This window comes from Poecilia mexicana, unplaced genomic scaffold (assembly GCF_051168715.1).
Source record: "Poecilia mexicana isolate PSO_F unplaced genomic scaffold, ASM5116871v1 scaffold_21, whole genome shotgun sequence".
NCBI lineage: Eukaryota > Metazoa > Chordata > Actinopteri > Cyprinodontiformes > Poeciliidae > Poecilia > Poecilia mexicana.
Genome location: NW_028263390.1, coordinates 15,085,372 through 15,104,848, shown reverse-complemented (window position 1 = coordinate 15,104,848; position 19,477 = coordinate 15,085,372). Strand labels below are relative to the sequence as shown.

The window sequence follows — 19,477 nt, the reverse complement described above, 5'->3', positions numbered from 1 at the left end:
TAGTTTATGTGCCAGCTTTAAACAGAATTGGTGGGCAAGGCTACAACCACTCTTGTTAATAGGATTGGTCTAAAGCTGAGCTTGTCTGCAGAGGTTAATCAATCGTTATGATGTAATAGCCAGTGACAGTATATTTTATGGTGCCCCACAGCACAAGAACCGAAATAATGAAACACAATGTATCTTTGACATAATCATGAATTTAAACTGAAATACATGAACATTTAGTAAATCTGCTACCAATTTTTATATCAAAATAATACACCAAAATTAGGTCTATACTATATTGCCCTATTTGTTTATACAAATCTTGACTAATACAAGTCTTAAGCTGCTATTTTTTATGATTCTTTTAATAACATAAATGTAAAATAAATGCATATTATTTTTCATATCAATTAGTTTAATGTTTGGACTTCCTTTTCCCAAAACATCAAATTAAGCTTTCCCAAACTTGAAGCTTTAAAAGTAAGTTCCTGATGTTTATTAATAATTGGTTTCACTCTATAGTATTAAAAATCTTTATTTGTATTTGGTCAGTACATGAAAAGGGCTGAAGAATAATATGGACATCGCATATGAACTACTAACATTTTAACAGAATTGTCAAAACTGATTTTTTTGCCAATGAAAATAAAAACTACTCAAAAAAAAGAGAAGAAAACTCACAGGCCAACATCTAAAAATTACCTCCTTGAATATTGTGAACCTAATGAAATTTTTAGTGATGTTACTGACTTGACACGTTACAACACCAGACGGCCTGATTTCAGTGTCAATAGCTTAAACAGCGTAGCCGCTCAAATAAACAGAGTGAAAGGTACTAGTTTTAAATCATACATTCACGCAATTCAAATCTAACATCAATCCTGTTTACATCCCCATTAAGCAACACAAATGTGACAAAGGCATCACAACAGGCAAAGGGACAAGGGTGAAAACAAAACTTCTTAGACAACGGTGCTGTGTTACAGACTATGTATTTGCTGCCTTGTTTTTTATACTGTATAAAAAAAATACAGAACACATTAAGTACATTACAAAACCGCGCCATCGCTTGTGTTGGAGTCCAGGCCGTTCTGGGCATGACGTGACCCTGCAGTCCTGGCGCCCTTGGTCACCAGGGCAGCCTTGTCCTCGTTGGGATCGGTGGTGGAGTCTGTGTCATTCGAGTGTTGAGTCAATGATGTCTCGCTGCCTGTTGGAGAGTCCACACTCTCGTACCCTGCACTCAGCTGGCTTCTGAAACCGGCAGGTCCTCCAACTCTACCGGACGCAGTCTGACTTCCTGGCACCTCCTCTGAGTGGTTGGGGAGTTTGGTCTCGGTGTCACCGGGGCTGGAAACCACAGGGGACATTGGAAAGTCTTCTTCGGCACTGCTGACCTCTCTGTACAGGCTAGGCGTGGTGGTCTCACTCCTTTGGGATGAGTTGCTATTGCTTGGACCATTGGAGACCCTTCCGTAGTCTTTGCCTCCTTGTTCGGTTGGAGCACTGGCCTGTTCTGGCTGAGTGGAGGGTTCGGCTGATGAGCTGGAGGTAGAGGGTGAAGTCCTACTGGGGCCTGCTCCAGCTGAAGCGCCCTGAGACTGAGTGAGCTGTTGACGGGATTCTTTCAACTGTTGCTGTAGGACAAGGATGGTACTCTGCATCCCTTCCACCTCTTCGTCTAGCTGGATGATGAAGTCATTTAGCTCTGGAAGTGATGATATAAAAAACAGAAAGGACATTTTAAAATTTGCTTGAAATATGGTGCAGATGGAAAAAAAAAAAAAAAAAAAAAAAGAAGTTTGCTCTTACCGTCTTGACTGCTTTTGAGTTCTTCGCTGTATTTCTTCTGCAGGGCCAGCTCAGCCTCCAGCTGCGCGATGCGTCCCTGGGATAGCTGTCTACCCAGCTCCTGGTTTTCCTGAATCAGCATCCGACATTTGGCCATCAGTTTCTTCCCTGTTTGGCTGCAAGGGAAACAAGTCTCACATCACACAGTGAACAAGGAGACAAATGCAAAAGGCAGGCAGACACTGATGATCTGTTCCCACTGCCTGTATCAGCCTGTCGCCGCCCCAGAACCCTAATAGAAAGTCTCCAGTTTTGTACTAACCACATGACTAATCAGACCTAGCCTCAACATGAATAGGAACTTTTTGAAAGGGCTTGTTGAATACAAATATATGCAAACCATTTAAACTCGTCTGAACCAATGTAGTCAGTTTGAATAAAGAAACTTCCTTACCCCAATACTTTAAAAATTCAAACACTTTGACAAATAAACTATTTCAGTGATGTTTCAGTCTACCTCAACTTACCACAATGCACATGGATGAAAGATGAACATTGTACAAGGCAAAATCACAGTAGCTTTTTAAATTTTTTTTACCCTTTCTCCTGTGTCTAAGTATTGGGAATAATTTAAGCAATGTCACAGAACATTACATCCACAAAAACACCAAGAAATGCTTCAATCTAAGTAAATCAGCACTGAACTTGATGTGCACAATAAATGCACAGAGTCTGTGAAGTATTCCCTTTAAATACAAAACAATGAAAATGTTAACAGCACAATCAACCAGCTTAGGATGCCGTTTGTTCAAGTATTCAACAGATCAAAGAGAAAAATATATTATAATTGCAATTATCAAGATTGCATTTTAAAACTGACTAGTATAGAAGGCAATAGTGATTGTTGAAATTGCATTACTGCAAATGCTTTAACACATATATGCCTATGGTACTGTCCCCATGAGTTAACGTATAATAAAGACAGCAGCAATTGTGTCCAATGATAATCATTAAAATTAAACTGAATTACCAAAACCTTGTTATTGTCATCAGTGTACTATATATCAATTACTTGATAGCATTAACAATTTTGGTCTTTTTTTTTTTTTTTCAAAAAATGTTCTTTAAGTCATTAAAAATAAAAATGCCAACTTCAACCCAGAGCCGCACGATATCAGCAAAACAAGAACATGCATTATCATTCCTAAATATTAAAATATCGATACCGACTGGGAGTAACCCACATTTCTTTTTCCATCTTAATGTTGACCACCACTATCCTTGAGTCCTCTACTTTATGTCTGGCTTTATAGTCAAGTAAATGTAAAACTTTTTAAAAGATAAAAAGAGCATGAGAGCTTCACAAGTTAAATGTTGGAGTCACATATTTGGGAAACTTAATTTCTAAGCTGTGGAAGAAATTATTTGGTCAATCACAAAAAAACACACAATACAAAACAATATATCCTCGTCAACTGGTAACATGAAAATCTGCAGAACATTTGCACTCACAGTTTGACAACAGGAGAGCACCTACAGCAGTGTGTTTCTGTAATAAATTTCAACTGATCTGCAAACTTTTACACAAGCGTAAAAGATGAGGACCAACCATGCCTCTTGGTTTCAACACACACTGCTGTAAGTGTTTGCTTTAGGAGAAACGAGAGATCAAATTAAATGGCAAGGAAAAGAAACAATTCACAAAATAAAACATTTAAATAACACTCTACCGTGTGGAGGCCCATATTCAAAGACATGGGCGAAAGGACCCTCATGCCTGAACCAAAGTCCCTTTGTGGACGAGGATCTGGCTCCGCTCACAGTCTTATATCAGTTCTAATGTCTCTTCCCCCAAAAGTCTTACTTTTAATCCTAGTAACTTTCCTCTTATGAATGGAATGTGTCTGGACTGTCCAGAAGTCTTTACAATTCACAGAAAGACTAGCAGGTAATTGTGTGATGTGATCCACTGTTAAATGTCTTTACAAAAGCAAGTGTGGAAGCTTTCTTTGAAATGTTCAATTGATGTTTTAGGCTAGGGATGCTCCCCGCCTGACACGACCTCCCCCATAAGCCCTTTATTTTGTGTGTGAACTGTCTGGTTTGAGCTGAGGGGTCGGGAAGGGATCATCCGGTGCGGGCAGTGAGCGACCACCTCTTCGGAACAGTCCGGACTCCTTCAGGCCCTCGGACGGTGAGGGGCGGGAGCTGAAACACAATTGTCACCTGACCATACTGTCTTTTCTCTTTAGATTATGTGATATGTAGCTGCCACAGTACAAGAGAACAAAAGCAGTTTTGTTTTTTGCAGTGACTGGCTTTCTGTAAAGTCTGAGTCTTGTGACCAGTACAGCATTTTGTCAGCCTTCCGCCCCACCATTGTTCCTGCATGCCTGCAGTGAGAGTGAGGGTGGGGGGGGGGGCGTGAGGAAGTCTTGACTTTTTGTTTGAAGGGGGGAGTTATTTTGATTGTCTTTACCTATCAGGTGTAAATTTCCAGGCACTCAGTTCATTTTGGGCCTGCTCCAGTTTGTCTTTAGTCTGTTCCAGTTCAGCCTTCATTTTGAGGAAAAACAAGTTGATGGCTGGATCCACCATGGACGACCGCAGCTGGGCCACACTCGGCTGCTGGACTTGCTTGAGGTACTGAATCTGGGTCTGCAGAATGCGACAAATGAAACTTAGTCACTGGTGTAGGAGTACAGCCATAAAACTTCACTCATTTCATTTGCCAACAGCACTCTACTACAAACCCAACATTAAAAATTAGGGTTTGGAAAGCATACAATTATGACACTCATGAAAGTTTGTTTTGTTAAAATGTTCCAACTCTCCTTATGCACTTCAGCACCACATCCACTACAAAATTTATGAGGTGTAGACATTAAGGCCGTTTACATCACATCCAACCGGTCAAATATATTACTGTTATGGGAAGCATTAATGTTTTGCAATCTACATATAACAGTCAACACAATATTGCATCCAAACACTTATTTGTAAATGGGAAAATTGCACAAGCTGATATTCAAATTTAAGAAACTGTGCATCTATAAGAAAAATAATCTTGCAGCATAAACACGTTTGTTTTTTACCAGTTTTGCGCACCAACTGGATGACAAAATTCAGATCATTGAGGTACGTAAATCTGCATACTATTTCTTTTAAAAGAAAATCCACCTAGAAGCCCATTTTACAGCACTTTGCTCATTCATCATTTGCAAGTATTACTCATTTTCCACCAATCCGAGATTTCTATGGATGAGTGTTATGCATTCAATCAATAAAAGCCTCTTAAAATACTGTAATGAATTAATAATTGAACATGAAAAAAAAAAGGAATTGTACGGTTCCATGAGAACTGCTTGTTAATAAACAGAACAAAAATGTGTCTGTCCAGAGTGAAAACCAACATGGCAGCCAGCACTGCAAATGTTTGCACTCATATTATTGATGGTCAAATTTCAAAGTCAAGAGAGAAATATCTAAGGTTTTTCTCAACCACCAGTTGTCAAAATCAATCTGATATTGCATAAATTAGTTTTCTGAAAAGTGTTATATGTTGTTAACATTTCATATTATTAGAATTACTAATGAACATGCATCAGCATTTATTCAGCCACCATCTGAAGGCCAAAACAGGAGAGTTCCATTCATTCCAGTATAAAATTAAGTTCTATTTTCTGAATAATAAAAAATACATTAAATATAAAAATTAATAATAGTAAACTGATACATACTGTGCACTCTTGCATTTCCTGCTCCTTGGTGGCAAGTCGCATCACTAAGATATTCTCCCTTCGTGCAGACTCCTGCTGCTGCTGCTTGAGCTTTTCCTCAGACTCCTTCAGTCCTGGCACATCGTTGGCTAAGGTGTGGAAAACAAATGCATCATCAGGCTAAATTTCACAGCTAAAAATACTAATGCAATAATGAGCTAACATCAAATGTACTTACAACAGAGCTCTGCATATTTTGTTTCAAGGACCTGGACGTATGCATCGTGTTGCTTCCACCTGTAAAACACAAAGAATTTGTTCAAGTCGTTATTAAAATACTTAAAAGAAATCAATTTAGATATCATCTTGCACATAAAACTGAGGGAGTGTTTACCTTGTACATAGCTCTTCTCTGGTCAAGGTTTTCATGTCAGACTCACTCAGGCGAACCTGTGAGAAGAGAAAAACAGCGACTGGTCAAATAATTCTGTTACCATTTTAGAAATAAATGGATCCACAAACAATTTATCTTAATAATAAACCAGCGGGACAGTACTAACCTTTTTGGGAAGAGGCTCCTCGTTGGTCATTGTGAGCTAGAAGTAAAGAAATAAGAGAAAACCGATCAGCAACCGAAGCTTTAGGTCAGTACATCGTCTTTTCAGTTGCCAAGGGCTGGATGTGGCAACACAATAAAAAGGTGCCATGTTTAAATACAAAGACATAAAATACACAGTCAAATATAATGAGTGTGTGATGGAAGATAGATAATGCACTGATGTTCACCTATTCGCCACTAAAAGTTACCATAACCAGCTAATCGCTGTCGAGCCAAATGTTCGGTAGTGTGGCAGTAGCCAGCAGTTAACAGCGACACACAGTGTAGAAGCTAACCAAGGTTAACTACTGATTGCTAATGACATTTACCAACCTGCTGAACATTAAAAACATTTAAAACACCGCTGATGTAACGCTACGGTGTTTTTTAACGGTCGCTTATGTTACGTTCAATTCTTGGCTCCTGTTCGACTCCTTGTTATCACAAAATGGCGCTGAAGGAAATGACTCCCTCCCTTACGCTCCTTTTCCTGAAACTAGCGGGCTCTTGGCTGCGGTTACCAGGCCTAACGCCATCAAAGCACTCACCAGGCCGGTTCCTTTCGGTGTTTCCGGAAACACTCGGCTTTAATAATTCCTTGCAGGTCCAAATATAAGAGATACGTTAAGTTTCGCAAAGGAAATTTGCAAGTTTCAGTCACGCTTCGGTGTCCGGACTCTCATCTTCCTCACCGAGGACAGGACAGAATGGCTCTGAACGAGCTGCGGCTGTGTTGCGCTCTGGCTGCTGCGGAGCAATGTCAAAGAAGGATTACAAACGAAGATATAACACTCCTACTTTTTTTGTTAAAAAAATTTGAACTGCATGACAAATTACTTTTTTTTCCTCATTTTTCTCCTTTTAGGTTGTCAGTACATTAAAATTTTAGTACCCTTCGAGCCCGAAAAACAAAAATTGTTTTATGAATTTTATTTAGATATAATCTATATATAATTACAAATGTGAGTACTAATAATAAGTATTTTCAGAATAGCTTGTTAGGCTAAGACTGAAACATACATGCGAACATATTTTTCACGATATATTTGTAACCAATTTATACTCATTCTAGACTGGTTTAAGGAACATGGCTACTTATTTTTCCAAAAGAAAATCTTTCATAATTAACTCAAAATATTCAAGAGCGAGTTATCATCACTGTGTAGACGATCTCTGATATTACCTGTGACGTAGGGGACGGATAGTTCCATTTCACATTGTGGGTTCCACGTTTTAACTTTCATTTTATTTATCTTTTATTTGTTTACTATACCGTTTACGCTAGGGTATAGCGTTTCATAATATACTAATGACAAATAATAAATGCCTAAGTTTAAAACAGCTATTAAAATCTCCAAGTTGCGCTCACGGGATCACAGTGCACTCTAATCAAGGCCATAGGAATTCAATGCGAGTTATTTCAGGCGATAAAAATGGGAATTGTCAGAGTTTTTTAATTCTAAAAAATCTTAATTCTACCGTGTAGTTCGTTGTGCTTCTTAATTATAGTATTCGCCGTCCCCACACAGGCTTATATAAGTCCTACGCACCTCACGAACCCCCGTATCTGCTGATAATAGTACCGTCTCTTAGGCTGTCAACTTGAAGTTGCACATTTCAAGGGCAGCTTCAATTACTTATTGGATTGGGCACAAGTTGTTGTAATCTTGCACAGAGTTATAAGAAACATGCTTTGCAGAGCTGGAGAAATACGCAGGTAAGGCAGCTGAAAATTACCGATAAATAATACCACTGAAACTGAATAGAGAACCAGTGGAGCTTTTGCTAGCGGCAGTCAAATGCTAACTTGCAATAGTTGTATGTCGCGTGCTAACAGTTAGCTTGTCAGATGCTAAGTTAGATTAGCTACTAATTTATGTTAGTTTGTGGTGGACCAAAAAAGGATTTGGGTTAATTTGTGGTTATGTATTCTTATGTTTTGGTGCACTTGTAAAGTGAAGTGCGGCTTTGTAAAAAGAATTTTAAGAAAGTGTAGCCGAAGCTATTTGCTAATTCAGTTGATGTTTATCCACTTTGTATAACCAGAACTAAATCAACGATCACCTGTTCAGCTATAGTTCATTTTCTTTAGTCCACAATGCCCTGCAAACTTGCTTATAACCCTAGAATGTTGACATTTTTTACAAAACCTTAGTATTCAGTTTTGCAATTATGTGATCAGCTTTCAAAAATGTTTTAAAACTTAATCCTACTTTAAATTTTTCAATAATTTTTACTGACGTATATATATATTTTTTATGTTCCTTGGTCTTCAAGATTGCTTGCTTACCAGTCTTCTAAATAAAATCCACTCACAGAACACCTGCATTTATAATGAGATCTCAGTATAGACCTGTTTTACTAATTAGGTTATCGCAAATGGTTGCTCTAAATTTTATTTGGAGGTAACTGAGTAAAGAGGGCTGAATACAAATTCACACCACTTTGACTTAATTAAAAACAAAAAAAACATCTTGTTTTCCTTCTATCTCTCACAATCAATTTGTGGTTCATTTGATCAGCCTGTCGCATGACGTATCTGATTGAAGTATGCAGTTGTAAAGTGGAAAAAAAACTGGAAAAGTTCAGTTTACATATGCCATCAACAACTGGTTCATTCTTTCCTTTGTTTTGTTTTCTTTCCAGATGTGCTGTCAGCCTCAGCCAAAGCATTTGTAAGATAGCTGCATCTAGGCAGAAGCACACACTTCCTGACCTGACATATGACTATGGAGCCCTGGAGCCTCACATCAATGCTGAGATAATGCAGCTTCACCACAGCAAGCATCATGCCACATATGTTAACAACCTTAACGTTACGGAGGAGAAATATAAGGAGGCTCTTGCAAAGGGTACAAATGGCCACCTGAAGTCACTCAAGATTGCATGAATGCAGATTTAAAATTAGGCTAGTTTTGGAATATTTTCCAGGGGTGCATATTTATGTTTCCTCAAACATCTCTCTGTAATCGCTATGGGTCTTAAATTTTGACATTGCTGGTGTGTGACTTATTGTAGGAGATGTGACTGCACAAGTTGCCCTTCAGCCTGCTTTAAAGTTTAACGGAGGCGGCCACATTAACCACACCATCTTTTGGACCAATCTCTCGCCAAATGGTGGCGGTGAACCCCAAGGTGAGGCAGAAACAAAACCTTATTTTGTTTGTTTTAGTTTTTTAACTCTTAAGAAAACTTAATTCCAACCTAAAATGATGGTGTGTATTGGACATGAATACATCAGTAGGTCAAGGTGATTTGCTAGTTGCAGAGACATAATTGGAGTGGTTGTGTTTTTTGTTTCGTTTTGATCTCCTTGACCTGGATTGGTCAGGGAAATGTGCTAACTGACAGTGTGGGAAAATTCATTGCACTTCCTTGGTGACTTTAAAATAACATAGCTTTCTGAAGTATATTAGCCGGCGGAGGACACTTATTGCTTACTGGCTATTAACTTTGTAGCCTGGAAGTTAGTTTTACTGAGACTTATTTCTGATCATGGATGTTATTGCTCTAAAGCAGAAATCTGTCTTTCAGGGGAGCTGATGGAGGCCATCAAACGGGACTTTGGCTCCTTCCAGAAGATGAAAGAGAAGATGGCCGCTGTCACGGTAGCTGTCCAGGGCTCAGGCTGGGGATGGCTCGGTTACGAAAAGGAGAGCGGACGACTTCGCATTGCTGCTTGTGCTAACCAGGATCCACTGCAGGGCACTACAGGTTTGTTTAAAATGGCTTTGAAGTTAATGAGATGGGGCTATCTACTTCTAGTATTTCATTGTCATGTACATTTATTTTTTTAACCCCCCCCAAGGTCTCATCCCTCTCCTTGGCATTGATGTATGGGAGCATGCCTACTATCTCCAGTACAAGAATGTGCGCCCTGACTACGTGAAGGCTATCTGGAATGTAATCAACTGGGAGAACGTGCACGAACGTCTACAGATTGCCAAAAAGTAGAAAAGGCTCCTTAGTCATCGCCCAGTAGCACCTTTGATCAAAACCTTTCAAATAATGGATATGAAAAACATTTTTGGTTAAGCAGCACTTGCTGCTCAAAGACGTCTGTAGCGTTCATAAAAATAAACGATTCAAAGTGCTTTGCTGTTTAAAACAAACCACATCCCCCTTTATTAAGGAAAGCAATGTGAAAACCAAAGACTTCTGCAAATGCAAACCACCAGAGTCTTGTTAAAGCGCACAAAAACTGGCCTCCTTCTGACATAGAAGCTTGTCTCTTGTTTTTCATACCCAAGTAACCGGTGCCACAGAGGTGCATACTTAAAAAGGTGTGTTTATGTCCAAATAAGTGACACTAAGATCAGACAATGTAACTGCTGTCCATGTTTTTAATGTAATGTAATAAAATAGTGTTTCAATACAGGCTTGACTTCTATGTTTTATAAATTGTCCTGGACATTACACTCACTTGTCCATCCTTAAACTGGATAATTCATACTGAAATCAGATGATTTAGGTAATCTGTAATTCTGAATTGAGATTTTCACTACTGTAACTCAATCTTTTTTGTAGTTTAAGGAATGTGTGTCCTTGCTGGAGTAGATTGGGTTGCCAATATGTTTTAAGTACAAGTTGAGGTAATGCAATGTCCAGGTCAGTACCAGAAACAAAATGTTTTCTTTCAAGAGGTTGCGTTAATGAGATGATCAATAGTAATTTGCTTTGATTTCTTAGAGCGGACTGTTTTGCCTGTGAATTCTCCACAAATTAGGTAATATGGCACTCTTTTTTTTTTTTTTCTTTTTTTTTTTTTATATATACTTTGAGAGCGTTTGCAACTTCCGAGTATAATTTTCATTAGTCTCCTGAGATTTAATTGTTTCTAAATGGTGCCAACTCAAGTCATCTCTGGGTTTTTTCTTCGAAAATATGTTAAATTGTGTAGAATCTTACCGAGTTCAATTTCACATTACATTAATTCAAACCTAATTACAACACATTAGTCAAATTTAGATAATCTAAATAAAAAAAATTCTAAGGAAGTCCAGCTACTTTCATTGAGTCAGTGAATTTGTTCATTCTTAGTGAGCAAGCAGCAGAAGAGAGAAACCGCCCACTTCTAACAGGATTAAACCTCCGGAAGATCTTGGACAAAAGTGAGCAGTGTTTTCTGCATCATGTTAGCGGTTCTCCAGAAAGGAGACGAAGTACTAGGTGTACTTCCGATGGAAATGGTCCAGAAATGTTTTCCGTCTATTCCCGGCAAAAGAAATAAGAACGTTCTCAACAAACTGTGGCACTGTTGCTAAAAGTCTACTCAAACTTATAAAACGTGCATATTGTATGAAGAAAATAGAGGCCTTTCTTTGTGCACTATTTCTTTCAGCCACCAGTCGGCAGTGTTTCCAAGCTCAAATTTACAAAAGTACCACTGGTAGTGGCTCATACCAGGTCTGTCGATTCAGTTACGAGCAATCATGCAACTAATTGTGTGGTATTAGTTATTCTGTAATAGTTAGTTTCAGCAGAAGACACTCAAGAATTCAACTACTATTTTCTGACACTATGTCCTTTAATTAATGGCTTAGTCAGTCGGTTGCTACATAACAAATTGTGGTTGGTGAATCATAACTAAACTAGGCTGATCAGTTCCCTTTACGAATGCAAAGACTAATTTGGAAAAGTGAATTTGAGAATTGCTATAATCCAAACCAGAGAAGTTCCAAAATTCAAATATGGTTATGCCTCAAAAATGAAGGTTCACTACATAATAAGAGGATTACCAGAAGAAATATAGTACTAGTTTTTCTTTTTTTTTTTTTTTTTTTGGCTGAGGCTCATTTGTGCAACAAAGCAATTTCATTTTAACAAAATGCAGGATATCTAACCTCTGGAATGTGAATTGGAAAATGTTGGACAAATATTTAAAAGTTATTTCCTCCGAGTTGCCCAGATTTAGTTGAGCTTATTTCAAACCCACAACACACACATCATTTGAAACACAAGCTCAACTGCTGGTGCTGCTGAATCTCTGTGGTATATGGAGGCATGCAACGACACTGGCGTGAGGGTTTGTCTTGCATCCATTTTTTCATTGTCAACACATGAGTTCTGAAACTACCCCAGCTAAGCCGGACACACAGTTGCATTTATTTTTCTGCTTTAACTGATAATTTGGCTACATTATAAAAGTAACTTAATAAATACAGATGACCTTGCAATCATAGAAACTGCTTTGCTCCAAATTCCCATGAAGATATCCTTTATCGACCTTTTACATTAGTCATAAAAAGCTCTCATGTGCAGAAATGGCATTTTGAGTCTTGATGTTTTTATTACCTTGAAGTGTCATGTTCAGAGTCTTATCTGAATATCTGTCAGTACACATGTTCAAATTCAGATAATCTCTAGCAACTAGTTTACAGATTCAGAAATAACATTACTTTTGTTTAGGCATAGATTAATTTGTTAAACTGTGAAAATTGTCTTTTTTGTCAAATAATGACACGTGATTAAAGTTTCTGTCTCTTAGGACAGCGTCCCAAGAGTTTTGAGAGAAACTAAGGCATTAAAAGAAAACAGCAAGAAGCCTTGCTCAGCCAAATCTGAACAAGGACAGATCACCCCGTTCAGATTTGGTTATGGATAAGCATTTCTGTTCGCTTCGGTTGTCTATAATTGAATAAAATTATTTTTTTTTGTGTGTTTTGCCTCTCTTGCATAACTTGTTTTCAAATCTAAAATGAAAAACCACCACAATATCCGATGACCTTCACCAGAACTTTCCATTTCTAGCGAGCTTCAAATATGAACATGAGACATGCTTAAAATTTCCGCACCAGCCAAATTAGAAACAGAACTGTGGCAGATTTTGAGTGATGCTGTCAGTTCTGAGTGAACAAACAGATTTCCGGACCACACTTTTGCTTTTTTATTGTTTCGGTTCTGGTGGGAGAAGCTGACTGACTTACCCCTACATGGTTCCAGAACTTTGAATTACTCTTCTTTTTTTTTCTCCTCCTAAAGCTTTCTGCTCAAAATTATGCCTCATACCCCTTCCTTTAAACTTCTTAAACTTTTGACTGTAATGAGGTTTATAAAAATGTTCTGAATATTTTTTTGAGTGTTTAACTTATCCTATAAATGTTTCATATGGTTGCCCTGAGCGTTGTCGTTGCTTATCGAGGTTCCATCTGACAATCTTCCAACTTGTCAAGTTGCCCTATTGTTTCTGAATGAACTATACCTACTCTGTCTTATACACAAGCTGCCATTGTCCTAGTTGGACTTGAATACAGTCAGCATTAAAGAAGTAAAACTTTCCAGGGCTTGTCGTCCACTGTTCCTGGCAGATAGGGTGTCAGAGAAAAATTCTGGGCACCCGTTTGGGTCTCAGCCCGGGTCTGAATGCTCAACCAGGTGCTGAGTGCGAGGAAGCAGACATTTCAGAGGCTGTGGGACTCTATAGGAAGCTATAGTACTGCAGTCTGTGGATGATTGATTCATCCATGGCTGTTGAAAACACCACGCAGACAGATGCACATTCCCAGGAGCCGGAATAAAGTAAAGGTGTGCACAGTAAATTTCCGTAACTCCTCTTTGAAAGTCTCTCAGTCACTTTAGAAAGTCTGCCTTTAAAAGAGAGGGAAAAGATTGTTTTAGCAACAGGGTGTGACTGTGTGTGTGTGTGTCTGTTAAATTATTTGTAGTTATGTAACTGCTGGTCTTTACTCCAGTGAGTCCAAAGGCCTGGGACATCCTTTAGGCAGCATGGCGGAATAAATCACTGCAAAAACCGAGGTCATTTTGGTTCATGTTGGATTCAGTCAGGCTTGGAAAGTCCACACGGAAATCTCTGAGTTTTCTTTCTGTAAAATAGAAAGATCCAATTGTTGCAAAATGTGCTTCAAACAGGGATCATGACTGCAAACATAAAAAGCCTTGTATCCATAATTGAACAATCATTCTGCAGGATCATCATAATCTGTGCATAAGCTTTTTATGAAACTTGGAAGCAAAGGAACCCTGATCAAGTTTGTTTGGGAATTATTTCTTTCCACATTTTTTGCCCTTCTGTCATTATCTGATGTCGTTTCATACATTAGTGTACTACTTATCTAGGCAACTAAGGTCGTTTGGTGTGTAATGTGATAATAATCCTGTTGGATTTGACCCTAAGAATGAAAACATTTTCCTCCACAGAATCCGTGTCTCTTTTTCTCCCGCTGTGATGAGAGTCAGCACTTAGCAGATCCTTTTTGGCCGCCGGTTCAGGATGTCAGAGGAAGGGAGACGAGGAGGAAAGCTCAGGGAAACTGGATGATTCCCAGCAGCTAGAGCACCATAATACAATAACCGTCCTTCATGCGCAGCAGACTGGATCTAATCCTGGGAATGCTCTTGCTGGTCCAAAAATGATCCCACTTAAAGTGATGCATCCGTCTTTACACACAAGAGATGGGCACACAAGAGATGGGCACATAAAACGTAATTTCAAGTCATTAGCAATGCTTGGCGACTCGTTCAGTTTCTTATAGCTTCTCAACTCGTGAGCCAGGGTTTTTAAAAGATAATCTTACTAAAATAAAAAGTCAAAGTGATTGGCGTGCTTATTTATGATACCAGGCATTATCTCGTAGCTAACATATGGAAAGAAGCTGTTTCTTTAAATATTCATCTTGCGCCAGTGTAATTCTTTAAGCAGACACAGTAGCACATTTTTAGTTTCAGTAGAGTTTTGACACACTATAAATTATTCAAATGTGGATTTTGTTTTGGGTGAAGGTTTGCCAGGAGATTATGATCTAGAAAAGAAAAAAAAAATTCTGAGACATCAAAGATAAAATGATAGATGAACTGCAAGGATATGTGAGCATAGTTTGCTGGAGAAAGTACAGTAAAAGATTAAAAACGTCTTCTAATAAATTGAAGGGGCAAGTACTTCAGTTTATTAGCCTATGCTAAATTTTAAAATGAAAATCAAACTACCACTTTCCTTTTGTATTGTTTTTCATTATTAGTGTTTTGAAGAGTCCTATTACCAACAATGGCAAAATCCAAATTTTGCAAGAGTAAATTATGAGTTGCCCATCAAACTTTGGTTAATATTTTAAACTTATATGTAATATTTTTGCATTATATTTTACAGTGTATGTTGCTTTTTTGGCAAAACAGTTTTCTTTTATGAGAGAATATATAAAGTAATACACATATATATCTGTCAACTGCCGCATGACACCAATAGCCCAAACCTAAACAATTGGGATGGTGTTTTCAGGTTTGCAAGCTTCTTCCTTTTCCTCTAATTATAATGATGAGCATTTTAGGCAAACACTTCAATTTAAGTTTCATGAAACCACAGGACATGCATCCAAAAATTAAGGTCTTCTTCCCTTACCGCATTTGCAAATTGCAATCTGGGTTTTTGTGTTGTGTCTAAGGAAATATCTTCAAAGGTTGACTGGTTACGGATAATGACTCCCTGTCCAACTTCAACCTTCATCTTCATAAGATGCTTTTCTTTTTTTTTCTTCCAGAAACACATTTTACACTGGATAATGTTTATTTTTGGACACAGAACCCATCTTTTTTCCAGTTTAGTTGAATGTTTTTCAACCCTCATCCTCAAGGCACACTGCCCTGCATGTTTTAGGCATTTCCCTGCTTCGGCACACATGATTTCAATTGATGGCTGATTAACAGGCTTTTGCTGAATTGCAATCATCTGAAAGGAGAGTGTGTTGAAGCAGGGAAACATCTAAAACATGCAGGGCAGTGTTCCTTGAGGACCAGGGTTGGGTAACACTGCCTTAGAGTACATCATCACAGGTTTGTCTATAATTATTGTAAACACTGCAGTTCAATAATTTAATCTACTAGAAGCTTAAAAAGCCATTAAACCATCATCTTTGCTGTCCCAAATTGTTTAAAGGCATATATGTATCCATATATATGGTATAAAGTATCATGCAGGCAACTATCTTGTTCATTACTCTGACCGTACGCAGTTATTCTAATATGAAAGAGGTAATGTTAAGTCTCATATACGACAGTAATAACATAATGCAAGATAAAAAATATATATATGTATATCTGGTTGTAAGTGTATGTAAATACCACAATGCATGTCTTTAATTTTTTCACTCTTCAAAGGGGCAGATTCGAGCAGCTGTTTCTGTTTTGAGAGAGAGAATGACAAATCTTCTAACATATAAAATGCTAACATGTAGAAAAGAAGTACCAGTAAGACCTGATTTAAGGTCTTCAGACTGAAACACAAAACTGTTATAATTATAGATGTGCACTCTATTTTTGTTTGAAAAACCTAAAATTATCATTTCATAACACTTTTTGCCTGAAAATACAGTTTGATTTAAAAGCGTTGCAGTTTACCCCAAGAGGTTTCATCATGAGAATTGCAAGTTTATCTTTAAACTGAAGCTAAAGCTTGAGCAACATTCACATCAAGTTGATTCACAGCTTCATGATTCATTTGGCTCACTAAATCTGTATTGCCACTTGAGGCCTAACTTCTTATTCTTTTGAGCCATTTCCAACTTTTCCCTCTGCTGCTGCAGGGTTTTTACATCCAACGGTGAATGGAAACAGCCTTAACGGTATTTGGCAGATGCACAATTGTGAGAGTCTAAAAGCCTAGCTTAGGTTCTTCGCTCAAATTCTTATACTTGAAACAGATGGTCACATTAGATTTCGAACATAAAACAGAACAACAAAAGAGGGTTTTAATGTAATAAAAACCCAGCTGTATTGTAGTTGTGCTCTTTAGAACCTGCCTGGCGTTAGAGCGTTCTGCTAACACTTGCCACAATTCAATCCAAGAACAACTATCCGTGTCGAATTAAAAGTACTTGTTATGCGGTTAACCTGACATGCTTATGTGAAAACTAAAGTTAGGTTTTAAAGAGCACATAGGCTAAGGACTATATACAGGGTATATACTATGTCTACACATGCTTTTTGTAGGCTTAAATGAGCTTGTAGCATAGTGGGACTTCCAAGATGTGACATTATTCTCCTTACAGGTTCAGGTCATGTACAGTGTTGCAACAGAATAACACTGATTTTCTGTTCAGACTTAGACTAACTTCTTGCCAGTTGACAAATCCAGAATGTGGAAACACTACTTTTATGACAGGTTAATGCTTTAATTACAGAAAATCATGTTTAATGATGGGATTATTTAAATCCTCATACTACAATATGTCTTTGTTATGAAAGATTTGATCTCTAAATGTGCCATTGTTTAATTTTCAAAGGCTACAGGAGATTTGCCCTTTCATTTTGTGCATTACACTTCTCCCATTTTTGATAAGGTTAGATGAGGTGGCTTTAGAAACCCACGATGAAAGCATCTGCGACAGTATTTGTTGGCTGCTGATTTTCTCCTGTTGCTGATGTAGTTTGCTCTTCCAGGAGGGAATTATTTTTTCTTGCAAGCAAGCTAGAGACTCTTTGGAAGCAGAAGTGTTTTCCGGGGCCCCGACTTTGACAAGAATGTGGCAATTTCAGAATCGATTGATCACCAGAGCAAGAGACTCAGAGGAGAAAACCCTGTTTGTGTTTGTCAGTTCAACTTTTTCTCATCACCCTTAAAAAAGGACTATGCTTTCCAATTTGATGTGAAGGACATTTCACCAAAACATTTTCCAACTGTTGCTGATAGTATTTGGAAGACTGTATAGATTTGAGCTGGTAGCAATTACTCAAAGGTTTAGGGGTCAGGAAACTTGTTATGTGCAGAGAATGGAAGAAAAAAAAAGAGTTAAAGGAATGAAGTTACTGTTCTTTATCTTGAAGGGTGTGGTAGGGTTTGAGGGTGGTTTCTGTTGGGAAAACATAAACTAATTAGAAATGTCATAATATTAACCAACATAAACATTACAGATACACTAGTTCTGTATATTTCAATACAATAACTTGATAAACTCTAGCATATTGAATCAGACTGATTAAGTGAACTTGAAGTTGACCTTTGTGAATTAACATACCGCATATAGCTATGCATCAAAGGCACCATGCATACTGTTATTCATCCAGTAGCCTATGCAAAACTGTCATGTTTGGGCAGTTTGACTCCAGTGCAGGCCACAAAGACGAACACGGATGAGGTAAGTGAATAGAGTTCCTTATGAGCATAACAGGATCTAGCTGTAGAAACGGTGACAGGAACGGGAAACCAGCTGGGTCCACACTGAGGGAAGAGGTAAATGATTAATATGGGTGTGCAGAATAACGGAAGATGTGCAGGCTGAGGAAGAGGAAGGGCTGGGATTGCTGCTGATCATGAAGTTGGTGATCCAGGGTGAGGTGTGTATGTCCACTAACGCTGAGATTGGTTGAGAGCAGGTAAGTAGTTCTGTCGATGTTGGCTACTTGTTGGTTTTTTTTCCAGGAAAGGAAGCGGCAGGTAAGGCAGTGGAGCGTGGACAGAAAGGTGAGCAAATGAGTAGGAATCCGGAGCGATGATACAATGAGGCAATCCAAGAAGCGCTGTGGGACAGGCAAAGGTGAGCCCGGAGAAGTTGGTGAGGCGTGAGGCAGATCCCAGGAGGACGTGGACTGACTGCAACTTACCCAGGCGAGATCAGAGATTGGTAGAAAACAGTGATTAAGCTGAAGCTGGATGTGAGAGAACCATCTGGAGTCATGGAGAACTTGCACCTCTAAATGCACCTCCTGGTTACGCTTGATGAAGACCAAATGAAGCTGCACCTTCCCGACTAAACCTGCAGAGAGATGGTAGGAGGAGAAAAACAGCTAAGTCAACATGAACGCAACATAATAACAACAAAAATCTCTGCTACAAGTTAGCAATCAAATCTGTCATGCTAGCTAGCTGCTACTTTGCATGACTTTCTTTAAACAGAAGCTACATACTTTGCTGGTAGGTCATTGAAATATTATTCAATGGACTATTGCCTTTTCCCTACTCTTTGATAGGTAGATAATCAGAAAAGACAAGGACATTTTCATGCCCTGAGTTGGGGGGGGTTAAATGAAGCCTCTTGGAACCTGTAATATTTTCAGATGACTGCCTACCCCTATCAGTAGCTAGAGCAAACACTTTTATTTTGACATGCACAATTTGTCTCTCCTAATCAATTAAATTATACAAGATGGAAAAGCATGATCCCCGTCTTAATGTGTAGGACATTTGAGCCTTTGTATTAGTTCCAGATACCTTCCAGTGTCGGCCGTCAGAAAACTGCCTGGTGCGTGTCATGCAGCTGATGTCATCGGAACCGCGTGCCCCTAAGTGAACAGAATTGCAGTGACATGTTTTTGGACAGGTGGCATGTGGTGAAACATCAACTCTTGTTACCTTTAACATCCAAGGGCTCCGACAGCAGAGAGAAGAATATAAACACTGACTTAAAATCTAAAACTTCAATATATGCTCAGATTC

General features: G+C 38.4%; 2 protein-coding genes across 3 annotated transcripts; one reads left to right on the top strand and one right to left on the bottom strand.

The window, feature by feature from the left end:
• Positions 1-507: 507 nt before the first annotated feature.
• On the bottom strand, positions 508-6,837 carry wtap (WT1 associated protein). 2 transcript variants are annotated; one of them, XM_014971819.2, is made up of 8 exons: positions 6,645-6,837; positions 6,059-6,094; positions 5,893-5,948; positions 5,737-5,795; positions 5,520-5,647; positions 4,259-4,437; positions 1,801-1,955; positions 508-1,696 (listed from the first exon to the last, which is right to left on the bottom strand). In XM_014971819.2, exons 2-8 carry the CDS (start codon positions 6,086-6,088, stop codon positions 1,038-1,040), a joined length of 1,266 nt encoding a protein of 421 aa, XP_014827305.2. In that variant the 5' UTR covers positions 6,089-6,094; positions 6,645-6,837; the 3' UTR covers positions 508-1,037. The 2 variants fall into 2 exon arrangements, with proteins under 2 accessions (XP_014827305.2, XP_014827306.2); XM_014971820.2 differs by lacking the exon at positions 6,645-6,837 and adding an exon at positions 6,430-6,544.
• An 816-nt stretch (positions 6,838-7,653) lies between these two features.
• Positions 7,654-10,474, top strand: sod2 (superoxide dismutase 2, mitochondrial). The gene is made up of 5 exons (XM_014971825.2): positions 7,654-7,813; positions 8,743-8,948; positions 9,115-9,231; positions 9,631-9,810; positions 9,905-10,474. Exons 1-5 carry the CDS (start codon positions 7,785-7,787, stop codon positions 10,048-10,050), a joined length of 678 nt encoding a protein of 225 aa, XP_014827311.1. The 5' UTR covers positions 7,654-7,784; the 3' UTR covers positions 10,051-10,474.
• Positions 10,475-19,477: the final 9,003 nt, after the last annotated feature.